This window comes from Glycine max, chromosome 20 (assembly GCF_000004515.6).
Source record: "Glycine max cultivar Williams 82 chromosome 20, Glycine_max_v4.0, whole genome shotgun sequence".
NCBI lineage: Eukaryota > Viridiplantae > Streptophyta > Magnoliopsida > Fabales > Fabaceae > Glycine > Glycine max.
The window spans coordinates 101,017-120,498 of NC_038256.2; the positions used below are offsets into that span (position 1 = coordinate 101,017).

Genomic DNA, 19,482 nt, shown 5'->3' on the forward strand with positions numbered 1-19,482 from the left:
ATGAACATATATTATTGCTATTTACATTTTTATGTTTTGTCAACAGTTTTTTTCCTCTTGTTATATACTTATAAAACAAACAGCAGGTTGTGATACTCCATTTTCCTTCCTTCTCATTATGATGAACAAATTAAATTTTCAAACACAAACAGTGGACTTTGTAATCAATTTTCACAAAGGTGAAAGAAAAGTAGGACTTAATTAAGATATCCACTAGCTTTTCGCTTCACAATAAATCTGTAAAGGAATTAAAAGCAAAAATACGACAGCATAAATTACAGCAGTACGAAAATGCTGGCAATTTACAACTATGAAGCACTGATCATTAATTAGGTGGGGGCAATTATAATTTTTTAAAATTATTTTATGAAGATGGCTTAAATTGAAAATTTGAAGAGTGGCATGTCTTCTTTATTAATTAATCTTTAGTGTGATTGGTGCAGAAAAACAGTGGGAATTTGGGGAGAGACAGAAGGGGGAGGGGTCCCATACCTCATATATGTGTTTGGCGGCCAGCTATGGTTCTTTTGTCTTGCCTTGGATTCTTATCCTTACCCTCAAACCTTTGGTAGTTATATATACCATGCATGATTGAATTGCATCATATCATATACTATATATATAAATAAACATGAAATCAAGTGTGGAGGAGAAAAACATATTTGTGACGATCGAATGATAAATGAATATAAATTATGGTTATTGTCATTATTATTGAACAATCAATGATGTTAGACCTAATCTAACAAACCAATAATTATCTTTTTGATCAGGTTCCAATATATTTATGTTAGTAGATAAACGTCAACCAATTTCGTGTAAGATATGCTATGTATCACACAGCTCGGGCTGCCCACCATTAGGCAATAGGATCAATTATTATTAGTTTGATATCTTTTTATGACTTATACAAAAATCAAATTAGATATCTTTTTTGTGAAATTTTTTTAATCCAATATAAAAGAGTGCCTTTTTCCGTCAATTTCTTTGACTTCCACTTCATCTTCTTCTTTTATTTTTACTTGTTCTCAGCAAATCCAATTTATATTAAAGTAGTAAAACCCACTCTTACTTCAAAATCTTGATAGTTGACTTATTTAGAACATCAATGACGTCGGTCCTTATTTTGTTTCTATAAAAAGTTCAGTAAAAATTACGTGTAACTATATCCACCTGAAAGCAATTAATTCTAACTTATGTGTTTTCTCATATCGTGACAAAAAAATATATTAGAAACAACAAAAATTACACGTATTTCGAATATTAGCAAATACTTGAATTAATTGATATATAATTGTTTCAACTTAATTTTTTTAAAATTTTCTTGTTGCAAGTGTATAGAAGAGATTAGTTCCAGACTGTTTGATTTAAAGAAAATAAGGGGAGAAGAACTTTAATGGAGCACATGAAGGGGGAGATAATTATTTTATTGTTTGATTTATAAGGGGAGGCGAAGAGTTCTAAAATTTAAATTACTTTTGTATTATTATAAATTTGAATTTCAAAACATAAGTAGATATATTTTAGTAACTTCAATTGGATTTCAAATAAGATCAAAATATATTTTTTGTTCTCATAAAATTAAAAATATATTTTTAATTTTTGCAAAACTATTATTATTGTTATAAAATTAAAATGTGTTAAATTTTGACCAAAGTAAAATTTAAGTAAATTTAAACCTATATGAGATTTTTTGGGGTTTAAAATTGTCATAAATAACACAATAATCATTACAGATTAAAAAAAATGCAATTTGTAACTAGTTTTCTACATTTTGTGATGATTTTCTTCAATTGTGATAGGTTTTCTATAACACGTGGCTGTCTTTAACTTTCGGAAATCAAATTGTTAAAAAAAATGCTACAAATTGCAAAATATAGGTTTGGATATGCCCAAATTTTGCATAATGAAAATTTTTTCAAATTTCAATTTTACAAGAATAAATAATATACTAAAATTTTGGCAGCATGAATGAAAGATATATTTTTGTAATTTTATGAGAATGAAAAATATATTTTTAATTTTATTTATCCCCTCCCTCTCAAATCCCCAAATATTGGACTAGAGCAAAAATTTGAAAAAAAGAGAGATTTTTCTCTCTTCCTAAAATTGAACCAAATAACAAATGTTATTAAAAATTTCTCCTCTTCTCTTCCCTTCAACTAAACACTATATACGGATATGCTTGATAGACACTAAGGTACAATAGAAGAAAAATAATACAAGACACATACTTAAGTCACAAAATATGTTTTTATTTTATGTTGTTTGGCTAATAATGGAGAGTACAAGAAAAATAATGTAAAATTTACTATAATATTACCTTTTTTTATATTTAAATGTTTAAGATTAATGCATATAGATTGAAAAATATTTAATAAAGATAAAATATTATTACATATGGAATAAAATATCTTTATTTAATATATTAATTTTTTATGTCTGTAGCACTAGCACCCGTAGTGAATGTTAAATACGAATATATTTGAGAAAACAATATTAATTAGATTTTAAAATTTTAAAGCATAAATCATTTTTGGATAAAACAATGCTAAAACATCTAAAGATACAAACAAGTAAATTGTTTTTCATATGAATTATATTAATACAATTCATATAAATTATTTGAATATAACAACAATGATAACGAAAATCAGAATGACAATAAAAATTATGATATATAATGATAATGATGATGATAATAGTGATAATAATAATAGTAAATATTTATTTTTTGTTTAATTAATTAACTTCTTTTAAAAGATTAATTATTTATTTTCATAAAATACGACTTAACAATAGCTTCAAGTATATTCTTCTAAAATAGTTATAACTTCTATAGAAGTTACATGTATAGATATCAAATAAACTAAGGTAACAAAAAGTAGATCTTATTAATTTGTAAGAGTTTGATTAATTAAATTGATTAGTTATTTATTTTCATAAAAAATATATTATTTTCAAAAGAAAAGTAATTATTTTCCCCCAAAATAGTTATTTCTTAACTCGTACTAAGCATTATTATAACTTCTGTGGCTTAATTGGGTAGATATGTATAGATTAGGCCGTGTCATTTTCACTGTGCTTAATTTGGACATCTTTAGTGATAAAGATAAAGACAATAAAGTTCTAATAATAATAAAAAAAAGAAACATCGTATTACATGTGTATCGGTATCTAGTATGATTGTGATATATAGAGCATTTATTTATTTTTTTGGTACTGAGGAGGGGCTAAGGAGTCCCTAAACAACAGAGAAACCTCTAGGATAACAGAGGATTAATCAGGACCCTCAAGCCAATCTATAACATTTGCTTCTCTGAAAACATGGCTGAGACATGAACCATATGATAGTAAGGGTGAGACGTGCATTTTAGTCAACAAAAATTGTTTCCATTCGTCCTTGTGTGCCCCCTGTTACCTTGTTCTTGAAGCAAAGGAATTGGAATGTTCACATCACTCATTGTTTGATCATAGAGGACTTGCAGATTGGCTAGCAGTGTTAACTCACTCTTTGGACATTTATTTTCATATTTTTAATACTCTACCTGCGGTTCTTTTTTATTTTATTTTATTATTAGAGATCTTTCTAATTTCTATTTCTATTCCTCTTATTTTTTCTCTTTCCTTCTATTCTAATGTAATTAGGGCTCTGCTCTTCCTTAAATAAAAGAAATTAAGAAAAGTAGAGCTTAAACATTTCTATCAAATTTTGCTTGGCATGTGTGTACTTAATAAACTAAGGCAACAAGTTTCCTATTTAAGATGTAGGAGCAAGGTTATTTTAAGCTTCTAGTAACTTCAATCGTTTTCATGATCACTTGCAAGTTGCCAAATCTCACGAAATTTTTAAGGAAGGGGGGAAATTAGGCAAATGAAAAATCAACCATAGAATTAACTAGTTAAAAGAGGGTTTCCGCATGTTGGTAGACGTACTATATAACAATCTGTCTGTTTAATGATAACCAACGAAAGAGAAAAGAATAAATAACAATCAAAGTCCTTGAAATTTGATCATGTTCTGGCTGTTTCCTCAACCTTTTTCAAGAATAAAAATATATTTTGATAATAAAAATGAAACACTTTTTAAATTAGAATTATATTATTCATATTTTTTTTGAAAGGCAATTATATTATTCATACGATGATTTTGATAATATTTTTTTTATAATATTACTTTCTTTTTAATCCTTTTCTCTATTATATGACTTATTTAATCTCCCTTTTATTTTTTTTTCTTCTTATCTCTTTTATGTTGTAAAAAAATTCTAAAAAAAATGTTATATGAAAATAATTCCTCTTTAAACTGTATCAGAAATCAGAAGAAAGTATTGTAAGCACCAAAATACAAAAGAAGAAACTTATTAGTTATAAAATAAAGTTTAAGAATACGAAACTAACGTACAAATCAATTACATTTCAACGAAACAATCAAAATGAAATATTGAGACCTGAGAGTATAGAAAAGACAGAAAGGTAGATGGAAGATGAGGTCAACAAAAGGTCAATGATGTAAATGGATTATACAAATTTAAAGCTAGAAAGTTTTTCCCGGGTAAATTTAATAATTATTCCTTTCGTATTTATTCTGTTTCATAGTGTATCCCTTGCAATCTTTGCTTAGACATTCTAAACATGATATATAAGCATTTAAACTATATTTTGATTTGATGTTGATCTTTAGGAAAAAAAGGTGAACAATGTCAATACATGGAATACATTAATTTAGTTAAGAGACCAACCATAAATTCACATAAAAAACTAGCTAGTTGTAAGTTGGAATCATGGTCGAAGTTCTGTTTTGTTTGGTGCTAGTCTACTCCCAATATGAAATCAATGTAAGCTTGGCAACTTTCATTCAGCAAAAAGAATAGTCACTTAACCAAACTGGCAGATTATTTTCACACTTGCAAACTCATTTTTCAAATAGTCATTTTTTAACCCTTTTTTCAACTTTTATTATTTTCTCTGAGCATTTAACTTCAATAAACTGTCTTCTCAAAAGAAAAAAAAACTTCAATAAACTGAACGGAAAAGAAAGGAAATGGATGCTTTCCATTTTCTTTTCTCTCAATTTTTTCATCACCAAACTTTAAAAAGAATAGATTTCACACTCTATAAAGTATATATCATCTTTATTTTTTAAAAAAACTTATGAAATGAAAAAATCTAAAAAATAAATAAATCCAAGAGCCAAAGTTTACCGTACGTATCCGTTTTTTCCTTTTCTTTTTCTATTAACCCTAATAAGCTAGTTTGACTTTCATTTATTTATCTTTTGCTTCTAGGAAGTAAAGTAATCATAAATTCAGACTCATTTAATTTCAACATTGTCATGAACTGCCAATCTGACTTATATTTCCACTTTAAATTTCTTCCCCAAAAATCACTGGCAAACTTTATCTGAGGAACAATTAGAAGTGTTTACATGGTGCGAAAGTTGCACGTGTTCTCCTAGACTACAAAATACAAAATAATGAAAGTTCACAGTAATAAAGTCATAGATCTTAATCAGAGGCATTGAATAACTGATTCACACCTTTATAATTACGTTAATTTCCTATTCAATTTAAAATGTAAATTCTTTTTATAATATTTAAACCGAACCATTAACCCCGTCCTTAACAAATACAATACACATTTCACCCCCCAAAAAACACTTTTTTTTTTTTTATTTCTTCACTTTCCTTCCTTTGTCATGGCACAAACACTTCAACGTCAAAACAGCTACTTGGGTTGGGTCACAGCAAAATCCAACCCAAACAAACCATTACCACGCGCTTCCACTAAGTTACTGATAAGAAACTTGCTTGTCCTATTAGAGAGTGATCAGCACGCGCTGCAAGACGAGTACCAAACAACAAATATCAAGATTCTATCCTGTCAGAAAAATTTCTCACTCACTCACAGAAACAAACACAACAAGAAGAGAAAGTTAAGAAAAAAGAAAATAAAATAAAATAAGAAACCATGTTTTGAGTAGAGATTTTAACCTATACAAATCATTGGCCAATGTGAACACATGAGAGAGAGAGAGTGTATGCACACACAGATACAGAATAGTGAGAACAGAATACAGATCCATTCCATTCCAAATACTTGCCTCTTTGTTTTCTTTTATTTACCTGCTCCTTCTTGTTGTTGCTGCTACATTTAGGCGCATTTTAGCATCTAACCACCAAACCAAACCCTAAAAAAGCATTATCCTCTCTCCTTCTTTGTTCTTTGCCTTTTTTCTTTTCTCTTTCCCTCTTCAACAATAATAATGGCAATCATTTCCGTTTTCATTTTCTTTTCCCTCTGAAAACACACCCTCTTTACAGATCCTGTTGTTTCTCTCTCTCTCTCTCTCACACACACACACAATTTGTTTTCTTTCTTTGTAGCTGCCAAAACAATTTGCTCAACATAAAGAGAGAGAGAAAGAGACTACCAAAGGTTTCAGTTTTAGATCTGAGGGAGCTAAGGTTGTTTGAAGCAATGGAGACACCCCATGTCTCTTGGTCTTTCACATGAGATGAAAGTTTCTTGCTTTCTTCTTCTTTGACCCTTTTAGTCTTTATTCTTCTACTACTACCTTACTTGGTAACTTTCATAAATTAGCACTAAGAGCGTCTCAGATTTTGGTAACAATGCTGGCCATTGGGGCACATGGCACTAGTATCCGCACAAGCTCTACTTGCACTGCTTTGCTCAGAGAACTTGAGGTCTTTCTCTTTCTTCTTCGGTGCTTCAGAATTCTGGGTTTTGAGGAATTTGTTGGGTGCACAAATGATAACATGGGTTGTTTCTTTTTCTTAATGAAGAGTCTGCTTGTGATGATTTGTTCATGATATGCCTACTCTTTATTTTTTATTTCTTCTTCATCTTCTTCTTGTTCTTCGCTATTCTCTACCCAATTGTTTGTTCTTTCTCCCCAGGTCAACTTTTTGTCTGTTTTACTGTGTCAAAAGGAAAAAAAAAACAGCACTGATAGGGTCTCTGTAGGTTTTTTAATTATGGGGGGAAAGGGGTCTTTCTTCATTAGATTGATTACCTGAGTTGAAAAGGTCTTTTTTTCAGCTTTTAAAACTTTCCTTGTTTTTGGTCTAAAATTTGAAGGTTTTTTACTGTTTTTTTAAAAAAAAAATCAGTGGATTGGGATTCTTGATGCATTTTAAAAGTTACCAGTTCAATAGTTGGTATGGGGTTTTTGGTTGACTTGGTCGTTATACTATACTGTTTGTTTAATCTTATTGCTTTTTGTGAGATATGATGACACTCACATAGAACCGGTTTCTGGTTTGGTGGCAATTTGGTTTAGCTTTGGTGTAGTGTTTTATAATTTTGTTGATTTGCATTTTTGTGTCTAGAAAGTTAATACCGAACTGTTTGTTGTTTTCATTTTTACTTTCTTCTTCATTTGTTACATTCTTCCACTACTGTTTGGTTAAGCCTTGTTTTATGGTTTTGTTGATTTGCATTTTTGTGTCTAGGAAGTTAATACCAAACTGTTTGTTGTTTTAATTTTTACTTAATTCTTTATTTGTTACTTTTTTTCCACTACTTTTTTTTTTTCCTTGGATTGACAGATCCTGTTATGTGTGCAGCAAATATGGAACGATATTGGGGAGACCGAAGTGGAGAAAGATCGAATGTTGATGGAGCTGGAGAGGGAATGCTTAGAAGTATACAGGAGAAAGGTTGATGAGGCTGCTAACACCAAAGCACGCTTTCATCAAACAGTTGCCGCCAAGGAAGCAGAGCTTGCTACACTGATGGCTGCACTTGGAGAACATGATATTCATTCACCGGTAAAAAAAAATTGCCTGTATTCAAATTTCAAAAAGTCAATTTCAGGCTTGGCATCCCAGTAATTTGCTGTCTGGATATATAAAAAAAGGAAATTATTAAAGGATTGAGCTTGTGGCTCAACTTGCACCAGTTAGAGTCTGTAAGATAAGATTGCAATGATGTTGTCTTACTAGAGCTTCAATTCTCCACGATGTCTCCTACACCCCTGCCCAGGTTGCTGCACCTCCAATCCAATGTACCAATGAAAAATATGGAAGATAAATAATGTTATTCGTTAGATGGTACTGCAAAGCATAAATCTTTAAGAACTGTGGGTGCTGGAGGACTGTCTGAAAATTTGGGAAGAAATGTAGAAGGAAAAGGGAGTAGCACCTTTACTGCTCTCATGAAATATGTATAAAGTGTATGTTTGGAATTGTTTACATGGACTTTTTATATGTGGTGATATAGGAGATATCTGTGTGCCTTCAATCAATCTAACTATTGGAGGGAAAGGGGGCATGTTATAGTGTGCTAAGAAGATTTAATTAAGAATTAGTTTTCTGATCCTTTTTGTCTGTGAATTTTTTAGATTAAGATGGAGAAGAGATCAGCATCCCTGAAGCAGAAACTTGCGTCCATCACACCTTTGGTTGAAGAACTGAAGAAGAAAAAAGATGAAAGATTGAAGCAATTTGAAGATGTAAAGACTCAAATAGAAAAGATAAGTGGAGAGATTTTTGGATTCCATTCTGTCAATAATGCTTTGAGCAGCACAGCAGTTGAGGATGAACATGACTTGTCACTTAGAAGACTTAATGAATATCAAACGCATCTCCGAACACTTCAAAAAGAAAAGGTTTATATTATGATATAAACTGATCCTTGAACTTTCTTATAGCCGTGGACTGTGGTTATGGCCTATGGGTTAATAAAAGCCTTTCATTTTTGTGAATGTTCGATTCATATAAATATTTGTTTGGGCATGAGATGTTAAAGATCCATCCTCATATCAATTAGTATATTGATCCTCCTTTCATAACTCATTTTTGCATTTTCTATGCCTGTTCTTTTCAGTCTGATCGCCTTCAAAAGGTCTTGCAATGTGTGAATGAGGTGCATTCTCTTTGTAGTGTGCTTGGGTTGGATTTTGGCCAGACTGTGGGTGATGTACATCCAAGTTTGCATGGGACTCAGGTGGAACAATCAACTAATATTAGCAATAGCACATTGGAAGGTCTAGAGCAGGCCATTCTCAAGTTAAAAATAGAAAGGAAAACTAGAATTCAGAAGGTGATTTTTCTGTATCATACATAATTGCTTCTAGTATGATTGGTTTTTGTAATTTCTTCCCTTCCTTTACTCTTGCCTGATACTTAAAGTACACTCTTTTTAAAAATGCAGCTGAAGGATGTTGTATCTAAACTATTTGAACTTTGGAATTTGATGGACTCATCAAAAGAAGAGAGAAACTGTTTTATGAAGATTACTTCTATTGTTGGAACCTCAGAATCAGAAATCACTGAACGAGGTGTTCTTTCAACAGAAATGATAGAGAAGGTCTGGAAGCTTCTTTCAGTTCTCTCACCCTTTATTGTTTTTTTTCATTCTTTGCAATTTATTCTGTGGAGATGGGGGTCCTAGACTGAAAATTCCTTTTTCAGGCTTCGGCAGAAGTGGACAGGCTTGCCAAACTAAAAGCAAGCAGAATGAAAGAACTTGTTTTTAAGAAGAGGTCAGAGTTAGAGGAAATATGTAAATTGACTCATACTGAACCAGATACAAGTACTACAGCCGAGAAAGCTAGTGCATTAATAGATTCTGGTCTGTTCCTGTGCATTAATAGATTATTTACCTATAACTACCTCTTAGAATGTTTTTTAGGACAGCTTTCTTCTAAGGAATACTTTTGTTTTTCAAAGCTCTCTTAAGAAGCTAACAAAATAAGGGATTATTTCTCTAAAACAAGTTGAGCTAAACACATTTAGTCATTTCTTTAAATCCTTTTTTTAAAGATTTACCTGGAAATGATCCGAGTATCTGACATTATTGAATCATACTGTTTTTTGTATAGGACTGGTGGATCCTTCTGAGCTATTAGCCAACATTGAAGCACAGATAATAAAGGCAAAAGATGAAGCTTTGAGCAGAAAAGAAGTAACAGATAGGATTGATAAGTGGTTTGCTGCGTGTGAAGAGGAGAATTGGCTTGACGAATATAATCAAGTAAGCCAGCAATTATGTTTTATAATTTGTATAGCTTCATAAACACGCTGGTAGGACACAGGTCTGCCAGGGTTTTGCCTTCTTTCTTTGTTTTTAATTCTCTTTGTTATTTTTCCTGCCCAAACTCTTGTACTTTTATTGAAAGTTTCAAATGCTATTGATACATTATATTTTTCATTAAAGTAAAGAGAGATTCTTGCACGGATTAATCAAGATCACTTGCATAGAACACACCATAAAAAATTGTCATGTCAGATGAACTGAAGTGAAAGTTGATGAAACAATAGTTTGAAAAAGTGAAACCAAATATATCAATATATTTATAAATCACAATTTTATTGTAAGCTTGAGTTTTCTGTTTGTATCTATGTGATTAGCAAATATTGGTCTCACTTTTTGTTGTGTATCTTATTCAAACTCAATCAATCTGATGTGACAATTTTTGCGATGCAATATTTTTAATCAGGATAGACTTGTGTTGTCCACTAATTAGGATACAACTAATCAGAGACACAATTAATTTGACCTTTTTCATTTAATAGTTTAAGTCTTGCAGCTAAAATAAATGTTATTACATTTAATTTCATTCACGAACAACTGTTACTGTTAGACCAATTAGTTTGTTCTCTGAAGTAATAAAAACAATTTCAGGATGACAACAGATACTGTGCTGGGCGAGGCGCTCACATTAATCTTAAACGTGCAGAACGCGCTAGAATAACTATAAGCAAAATTCCAGGTTTGCTTTCATGAATGCCTGTGAACCTATCCATTATTGACAGTGCCATTTGGACTTCTGATGACAGTATGTTTTCTTTCAGCTATGGTTGACAATCTTATAAACAAAACACTAGCCTGGGAAGATGAAAAGAAGACTCATTTTCTATATGATGGGGTGAGCTTTGAAGTGCTGTAATTATTTCTGGTTGTGTTCTTTATCTCGAAGCATTTTTTAAGAAGGTAAATTTGATTGTCTATATTATCTGCAGGTACGTTTGGTGTCAATTTTGGACGATTATAAACTGGCCAGACAACAGAAAGAGGAAGATAAGAGACGACATAGGGTAAAGTTACTCGTCTTTACACATTTGCCAATTATTTGTTTGTCCACAAATTAATCTTTGAATACAAGAATAGAAATGATTTTTTTTTTTAAAACTTTAATGTTCTGAGAAATACTAGTACATCTTTCTCTACAATTTATAGCTAATTGGTGTGTATTACTTTGAATCGTGCAGGACCTTAAGAAGATGCAAGATCTACTCCTAAATCAAAAGGAAGCCATGTATGGTTCTAAACCTAGTCCAAGAAAAAATAACAGCTTTAGAAAGACTAATAGTTACCGTGCAAATGGAAATGGATCTATGCCTCCTACACCTCGCCGTAACTCTTTAAGTGGTGGAACGACATCTGAACTACTGACACCGCGGTCCTACTCTGGCCGTCAGAATGGATATTTTAAGGAAATGAGAAGATTGTCTACTGCACCTCTGAACTTTGTGGCTATATCTAAGGAAGATACAATGTCATATGCTTCCCTTTGTGGTTCAGAGCCTGATTCCCCTCCCCAAGTTTAAATGATAAAAAGAAAAAAAAATGGTAGGTTGTGGTTTCAGTTTGCAATTGTATATTTTTGTGTACTTAGGTCCTGTTTGGTTAAACTTTTCTTAGGTCCTGTTTTGTTAAGCTTTTCAACAAGTACTAATATGAGAAGAAGGTGAGAAGGTAAAATGAGTTAAGCTTCTTTCATAAGTTAAAATTATAGCTTATGCATTGGTTAAATTTAAAATTTGCTTTTAGAGAAGCTAAATGACAACTTCTATAAATTAGCTTATGCATAAGTGCTTAGCATAACTTATAGGAGAAACTTATTTTACCTTTCTTTCTTTCCTTATAAATATTTATTGAGAAGTGTATCTAAATAGGACCATGATTTAATTTATTGGCCTTTGGTCATGTTTTCACTGACAAGACAATTTGATCATATATTGTTCTACTTGTGCAGGAATAGGGTAAAAAAGATTTTCTTGGGCAGTGGCTGTAAACATGATTGAAAGCAGCACAGAACCTTGTGAATACACGAGATGGATTGTACACTATATTTGGTTGTAATAAAGCTGAGATATACGTGGACAGTGATAACTGACATTTGAGGATACGAATTAGGGTGGTCTATGCTTTGAAGAAACATTAGCTTTGGGAAGAGTGTTGATACTGGTAGGGACTCATTTGTAGAGAGGGTAAACAAAACAGTGGAGATCGATCATACAGTGTTTGACCATGATGTATTTATTATGTTTGTGTTCCATGTGTATATATGTTTTCATTGTGATGGTGATGTAGTATAAGTAACTAAGATTATTTTGATTCATAACTGTAGGAGCGTCCATGCTATATACCTCATGCTCATTATTTATGTTTGTTATATGTGATAATCCAAGTTCAACTGTTATGCTCCAAGCAAGCTTACTTTTGGGCACTTAGCCCTGCCTGCATCAGTCAACTTAATTGAATGTTACATGTGGACGAATTAATCATTTCTATTGCATGATTAAGATAGAGAAGGCTTGGAATAAGTACTTCTAGTAGAAAGAAAATAAGGGAGGAGAGGTCGCCAGTTTGAAAAACTCTTAAATTTCTGATTAAAAACAGTGAGAGAATAAGGAAGTGTTTTAGATTAGAATTTTAAAAGATTATTTTGACATAAAAAAATCTTATAGATTTTAAAAAAAATTGTAAGAATTCAATGATTTTTAAGATTTTTTTTAAAAAAATTTATGATTAGGATTTTGTGATTAAGATTTTAATTTAATAGATTTATAAAATATGGATTCATTACATAATTTAAATTCCATGAAATTTTAAAAAAAATATTTTAAATTATTAATAAAAATTGATGAATTTTGTTTATCTAATATTTTAAATAAAATTTATTTTATATAAAGAATTCTAAATTTATTATGTAATAAGTCAATTTTTCTTAATATATTTACTAGTAGAATAGATTGTTCCCTTTTAAACATCAATTTCTCCTCATATATTTACTAACATGAATATTTGTAGTCATTTTCGCAATAATGATTTCACCTAACAAAAAAATGCTCAACAATTATTTTAAACCTCATTTATATATTTATCCACTTATACATGACTAATCTATTTCTTATGTTCATTAAAATTATATATTTCTCACGTTCATATATAATCATGTTCATTATGTATAAACATGTAATCAAGATGCCTCAAATTCAAAGAATTAGAAAAATCTCTCATATCATATGTTTGAGGGTATGTTATCCATTGATCGAACGAGTAAAAAATATTATGAATGTCTATCACTTTCAACAAAGAGATAAGAGATTATGTGTGAAAAGAAATAAAAAACACGTCAATGTCAATTTGCTAGAAAAGAAAAAAAGAGAAAAAGTTTCATGAAATCTTAAGGGTTTGAGTAAGATTGTTTAATATGTATTTTCTACTAAAAATTTTTTTTGTTAAAATCCACGGGAAGAAAGAATCCAATGAAATTTATATACTTTTGAATATCAGAGGACTATTTTTTAGTTTAAAAATTTTAATTGAATAACCGATTTTATTAAATTTCTTTGAAAAATTTAATAGTCTTGATTGAATATCACTAAACTTATTTTTATCATTTAAAATATTTAATTAAATACCTAATTTTTTTAAAAAAAATGTGTTTTTATAATCCTTTTTAGGCAATTGCTTTTTGTACCCAACATATTGTTTGTACACCGACCCTTTTTCTGTTTTTTCAACATTACCCCTAGCAAATTTACAGATTTATAATCTGTATGGGCCCATACGACTTTTTAATTTTTTTTAAAAATGTTTTACAAATTAATGATCCATATAGGATTTAAATCTATGACTTTCATATTATTAACACAAAGCTCTAACCAATTAAGTTAATAGACCAATTATGTTATAAAATAATTAATATTTTTATATATAACACTAAAATTTCTAATGTATATTTAATGCACATGTAAATTTACATCATAAATTTTGTGACAATTAATTTTGTTCTAATATATTTAATGCATCAAAATTAATTGTCACAAAATTTATTATGTAAACTTATATATATACATTAAATATATATTAATTGTCACATGTTTAAATTTTGTATGAGGTATTAATTTTAAATGAATTTGTAAATTTTTTAAAAAAAATCTGTATACATACGGATTACAAACGAATCCATAAGTTTGTCAGGATAATTTTAGAAAAAATAAAAAGATGTTGGATGACAAACAAGCTGGGTGCCCAAAGGGCAGCCCAAATGGATATCTTGAGACATGTCACATACGACTAAAAAGATGAAAGGGTGTAACTTAAAACCACATTCAAAACTTAAATTAGCATCAATTGTTAACTCCTGGACAGCATATGCCATGACCTAATCCAGGAGTTCGAATTCAATGCAAATTTTATGCCTTGAATCAAGATTATGCAGAGAAATGAAGTCATCTCAATGAGGCAACACAAAAAGATCCAATTTGCTGCAATGGGGGAGATTTATAGAGCCTAAGAAATTCAATGAGATGAGTGAAATATTTCCAAATTCCTTCCATCTAATAGACAAGATATAAAAGTCTGAACAAAAATTTCATTATGAACATGTTTTGTGCTCATAAATTTCATTATGTGGAGCAAGACAAAGTAACTAGTGATCCTGTCCTTGTTCTCAGATCTATCTCTGCCACTGTTAGTTACATGGATTTTACTACGACGTCAAAAGAATAAAAAATGTTTGTTTGAGACATATTCCGCAGTGTTGGTTTCGTAAAGTTAAAAATTTTCATGCATCAAAGACACAGAAGAAAATAGCTATTATAAGCCTATAAACAAGGCAATCAGAATATGACAGCTTTAGAAAAGTCAAAGAGGGGCATGAAAAAATGAGAGGGACAAGAGAACTAATGAAAGGGTTAAGAACTTCCACGAGAGGAGGGTTTGTTTCTGAAATTGAAATGAATATAGATTGTGCAACACGGCATATTTGACGACGAAATCATGACGATGGAGGGAAACAGAAACTGAGACACAAATTTGTTATATTTGGTAAGGGTGGATCAAAGACAAATTAGTGCAGACTCATCAGCTGTACCATAATTACAACGACAAAGGCTGGAATGGCCTCCAAACTCGTCCGTTGTCTTATCAGGGGAGGCTCAGGCAATTGATAAAAAAAGTGGAAAATAATAGGTTAGTTTTTAAGTTTTGTTAAAAATGTCCCCAAAGAATTCAACTTCCTTCTCTCTTCACCCTTCCTTAATTATGAGGCCAACTTTATATTCATTTTATCCATGTACTTTACCATTAGACATTTTAGTCCCAAGTGTTTTTTGTTTCCTTTGAACAAACATGCCGTTTGTCATAAGAGATTAAAAATATTTATCTTTAAAAGTTAAGGAACCAAAATGTTTGAGGGTGAAAACCAAGAATTTTATAAAGTACATGGACTAAAATATATATTTTCCTAAAAAAAGTGTAAATAATAAGTTTAGTTTCTGTATTTGTATGCCAAATAAGTTTACTTTTTAAATTTTATTTTAGTTCTTGAAATTATTTTTTTTTTCTCATTTTGATCCCTAGTTTAAACTTAAGTGATAATAATAATCTAAGTTTAGGGAGCAAAATGAGAAAAATGAGAAAATTTCATAGACTTAAATGAAAACCTACTTTTTTTTTTAAGATCTGTTTGAGTTTTTCCAAAATATTGATTTAACCTATATAGATAAACTAATTTTGGAAATATTAAATATTTCGAGTAAAGTATTTCAAGAAGATTTTGTCATCCTATAGGTATCCTAATCATATAATTAAACAAGCTCATTACATGCATTTAGTAGCTCAATAATCAATAATAATACACAACTGTCATCATAAGGTTGACATGAGCTCATATAACAACTCCTTAGACTAGTAATTCAGTTACATCCAAAACATTCTCAAGGACATCATGATACACGAAAGTTCCAAACCTAGTAGGCCATACAACGCCTAGCTTACATCCAAAGCATATAAAGTATCATTGCCTTTGATTAGCATGACCACTTACAGTAAATTAATTAGGGCTATATTTGTCTTCTTAAGATTAGTATGGAAATAAGTTTCAATGAAAATATTTGCTTGTTTAAGAAGAGATAGATTGCATGTTAAGTTTTGGTGAATAGGATCATGTGTCATACTAGGAGATCTAAGATTTTGAATAGAAATAAGCACAATTGTGTATGTTTCTTCCTGAACGATACTTCCTATGATTAAACTAGAATATTGGAAATAGATATGCAAAGAAATTTTGCATCATGGTGAAAAGTTCAGTTATCAAGAACCAAATTATTCAGCATGTAACACGTTGAGTATGTCTTGGCATTATCACTTGAAATACAAGTGACATACTAGAGATGTAAGTTTTTCAATGTTGGCAAATGGCAACTAAAGGAAATTTAGAATTCTGTCATGTATGGGACAAACCAAATGAAAAAATTAAGAAATGTCAAAGACTAGCATGAAAAGATGAAAAGGCATAACTTAAATCCACACATTCAAAACTTAAATTAGCATCAATTGTCAACTATGTATTGGGCATTTATGTGAAACAACATATCCCATGAGCTAATCCAGGAGTTTGTTCAATCCAAATTTTATGCCTCAAATCAAGATACAAAAGATACAAATTCTACGAGTTTAATGAAATATATCCCAAATTCTTTCCATCTATAGCCAAGACATAAAAGTATGAACAGCACTTTTGGTGTTCATAAATTTCATTATGTGGAGCACAACAAAGTTACTTATCATTGATCCTGTCCTTGTCCTCTGTAACTCTTCCATCTTTCTCTTCATCTTCCCCAATGTTTCATTTCCTTCAAGCATACCTAACCAATGAAATTCATATATGAAAATATTTCAAAAATTTGCTGCTTACAAATGCATAAAATGAGGCAAGTCATCGATTGGAAATAAAAGGAGATAAAATGTTAGTAAAGATGAAAACATATGAGAAAAATATTACATAAAAAAATGTCGTTCTTGCATTGTTTTTGCATCACCCTTTTCGATTTTAATACCGGATTTTTGTCACAATGTTCCCACAGTGATAATTTCTTATACTTAAAAACTTCGTATGTCAAAGCCAGATAAAAAAAATAACATTTATAACAAGCAGGATAAATAACATACTGACAATATAGCAATCTATCATTTGCTGTAAGAGTGTGTCGGGGAGAAAGGTAATCACAAAATGAAGTAAACACTGAATATTTTGTAAACAGAATATCCACCGAAAGAGTTTAAGCATGGATTTTAGTAACCTTGTCAAAAGAAAAAAAATTGCATGTTTCAAATGTATTCCCGAAAGTGTTGGTTTCTTAAACTTAAATTTTTCCATCTATCAAAGCCACATAAGAAAGCAGCTAATAATAAGCCGTATAAACAAGGCAATCACAAAATAACACCCTATAATTTGTAAGGAGAGAGCATCGGGGAGAAAAGGAAACATGAAATGAAGTAAAAAGAATATATACCTAACTAGTTCTTGATGGGATAGGGATACATTTATGAGATAAACTCTGGTCGGTGGAGGAGAGTTCACAAGTAAGTGCTCCAATGTCCTACTTACTTCTTCCTTAGATATGTTTACATGTGGATGCATTTTCACTTTCAATGACTCCAATCTACCAAAGCATGGAGGTTGAACAGTCGCTGCAGCAGGATCTGATAGGTCCTGTACAATTAGAGTGAATTGAATAAACATTTTAATGAAATGAAAGAATGAAGACAAGACATGATATGAGAAAATAAATTGAAGTAACTTACATTTAGTATTGCCTTAAGGGTAGCAGAAGAGATTGTGAGCATCTTAACATTAGTCATAAGTCGCAGCCAGGTAATGATGACTGAATAATGTATATCAACACGGGTCTCAATATCCGCCTCTTTAAGAAGTGAAAGATCACAAGTGGAGGAGAGTTGGAGAAGAGTAAAATGGAAACCATCCCTGATTGTAAGAGAAGTGAGATTCGGAGTAGAAAGCACAATGTGTTCTTGAAAGGTGTCAAGGGTCAAAGAAGAAAGGTTAGAATTGGATATGGAGAGGACTTGTGCAGAAGTGTGCATAAAGCAATATTGAATGACCAAAGTATTCAACATGTGACAAGTAGAAAAGGGCTCAACAAAGTTGTTGTTGTGGTCACTAGCAGTAAAGTGAACATTTGTGAGATGCAAGGTTTTCAAAGATGGTAGTAGTAGAGATTTTGGAAGTTCCAAAGAATATCCAATGAACACACTGGAAAGCTTAAGAGAAGTCAAAGATGGAGAGGGAAAAAGGAGAGGGACAAAAGGAGTTTTGGAAAGCTGAAAGGAGGGTGTGGCACCGTTAATGCAATCCAATGTATCTATATAGATTGTCAACTGCTGCACATTGTGCGACACAGCATAACTGATGACGTCATGCAAGAGTGTGGCCGAAGTTGAATGAAGGACCACAAAAAGAAGATCAATTAGGGAAACAGAATGGTCTCGTCCAGAAAGAACATGAGACACAAAATTGTGATATCTGGAAAATGTTCTAGGGTGGTTGAAAGAGAGACGAGTCATACGTCTCCAAAGGTTCTTCCAACGCTGAGAGAGTACACAAGTCTGAACTGCATTTCTTGTCTCCATCAATTCCATTATGTGGACCAATACAGAGTCAGGCAACTCACTCAGTCTGTCTTTTCCACCACCTGTGCTCTCTCTCTTTCTCTTCATCGCCAACTTCCTCTTACCTTCTTCCATTCAGACCTGACCAAATTAAGATATCAAGATGCAATAAGACTTGAGTTGGATAGAGTTTCATCTAATTTAACACCTAATCCAATCAAATATAATTGGATTAGTTTTGTTATTTTTTGTTAAGTAATCCAACTTAAACTAATTTGACTTTAATCGGATTGGTTCATATTATGTTGGCCAATTGACCAATTAAAATAGTATTATATTCTAGAAATTTGAAAGAATCATAATTAGTTCATATAAATCAAAGTACCGCTATAACTACACTTCTTAACTTGATGACATACAAAGAAAAATAATTAGGCGGCAAATAAATCATAAATAAAATTAAGAGACAAAGGAAAAAGAGTGAGTACTTGGAAGAAGACGAGACCAAGAAGCTTCAAAAAACAAATATAAGGGACTCAACAATTTACTAAATTGAAAAATAAAAGGAAAAAAATGGACGATAAATTACTAGGTGCAAAATGAAGGAAATTGAAAAACCAAATGAAAGAGGGAAAAAAGAAAGGAACAAAATAAATACAAAAGGGAAGTGAAGGATTGTTCATAGTCATACTGGTGGATCGGGAGGACGGTGATCGATTGGGGAATGTCTACGACAAGCAGGAGCGCAAATGGCATCAAATCGATGCTTTGAGTTTTGAACAATTTGATGAAAATGATCTCTGATTGTAC

The 19,482-nt window shown here is 31.1% G+C and overlaps 2 protein-coding genes across 3 annotated transcripts; one reads left to right on the top strand and one right to left on the bottom strand.

Annotated features, from left to right (window-relative positions):
- Window positions 1-5,942: 5,942 nt before the first annotated feature.
- On the top strand, window positions 5,943-12,459 carry LOC100799043 (65-kDa microtubule-associated protein 6). 2 transcript variants are annotated; one of them, XM_003555650.4, is made up of 12 exons: window positions 5,943-6,707; window positions 7,590-7,793; window positions 8,366-8,632; window positions 8,851-9,066; window positions 9,178-9,333; window positions 9,438-9,597; window positions 9,848-9,999; window positions 10,651-10,738; window positions 10,821-10,894; window positions 10,989-11,063; window positions 11,238-11,598; window positions 12,005-12,459. In XM_003555650.4, the coding sequence occupies exons 1-11, from the start codon at window positions 6,633-6,635 to the stop codon at window positions 11,574-11,576; spliced, it is 1,806 nt and encodes a 601-aa protein (XP_003555698.1). In that variant the 5' UTR covers window positions 5,943-6,632; the 3' UTR covers window positions 11,577-11,598; window positions 12,005-12,459. The 2 variants fall into 2 exon arrangements, with proteins under 2 accessions (XP_003555698.1, XP_006605412.1); XM_006605349.4 differs by lacking the exons at window positions 5,943-6,707; window positions 7,590-7,793 and adding an exon at window positions 7,830-8,197.
- Window positions 12,460-16,580: 4,121 nt separating this feature from the next.
- On the bottom strand, window positions 16,581-19,482 carry LOC102668531 (FBD-associated F-box protein At4g10400). Its single transcript, XM_006605350.4, has 4 exons — window positions 19,364-19,482; window positions 17,848-18,813; window positions 17,556-17,755; window positions 16,581-16,907 (listed from the first exon to the last, which is right to left on the bottom strand). The coding sequence occupies exons 2-4, from the start codon at window positions 18,805-18,807 to the stop codon at window positions 16,898-16,900; spliced, it is 1,170 nt and encodes a 389-aa protein (XP_006605413.1). The 5' UTR covers window positions 18,808-18,813; window positions 19,364-19,482; the 3' UTR covers window positions 16,581-16,897.

What these genes read in the sequence shown, in the direction of transcription:
- LOC100799043 (XM_003555650.4), top strand. Translation starts at nt 6,633, where the DNA reads ATGCTGGCCATTGGGGCACATGGCACTAGTATCCGCACAAGCTCTACT. An exon ending in TAGTGCATTAATAGATTCTG is followed by an intron (nt 9,598 to 9,847) that starts GTCTGTTCCTGT and finishes TTTTTTGTATAG; the next exon opens with GACTGGTGGATCCTTCTGAG. An exon ending in CTCATTTTCTATATGATGGG is followed by an intron (nt 10,895 to 10,988) that starts GTGAGCTTTGAA and finishes TATTATCTGCAG; the next exon opens with GTACGTTTGGTGTCAATTTT.
- LOC102668531 (XM_006605350.4), bottom strand. Translation starts at nt 18,807, where the DNA reads ATGGAAGAAGGTAAGAGGAAGTTGGCGATGAAGAGAAAGAGAGAGAGC. An exon ending in CCCTTAAGGCAATACTAAAT is followed by an intron (nt 17,756 to 17,847) that starts GTAAGTTACTTC and finishes CTAATTGTACAG; the next exon opens with GACCTATCAGATCCTGCTGC.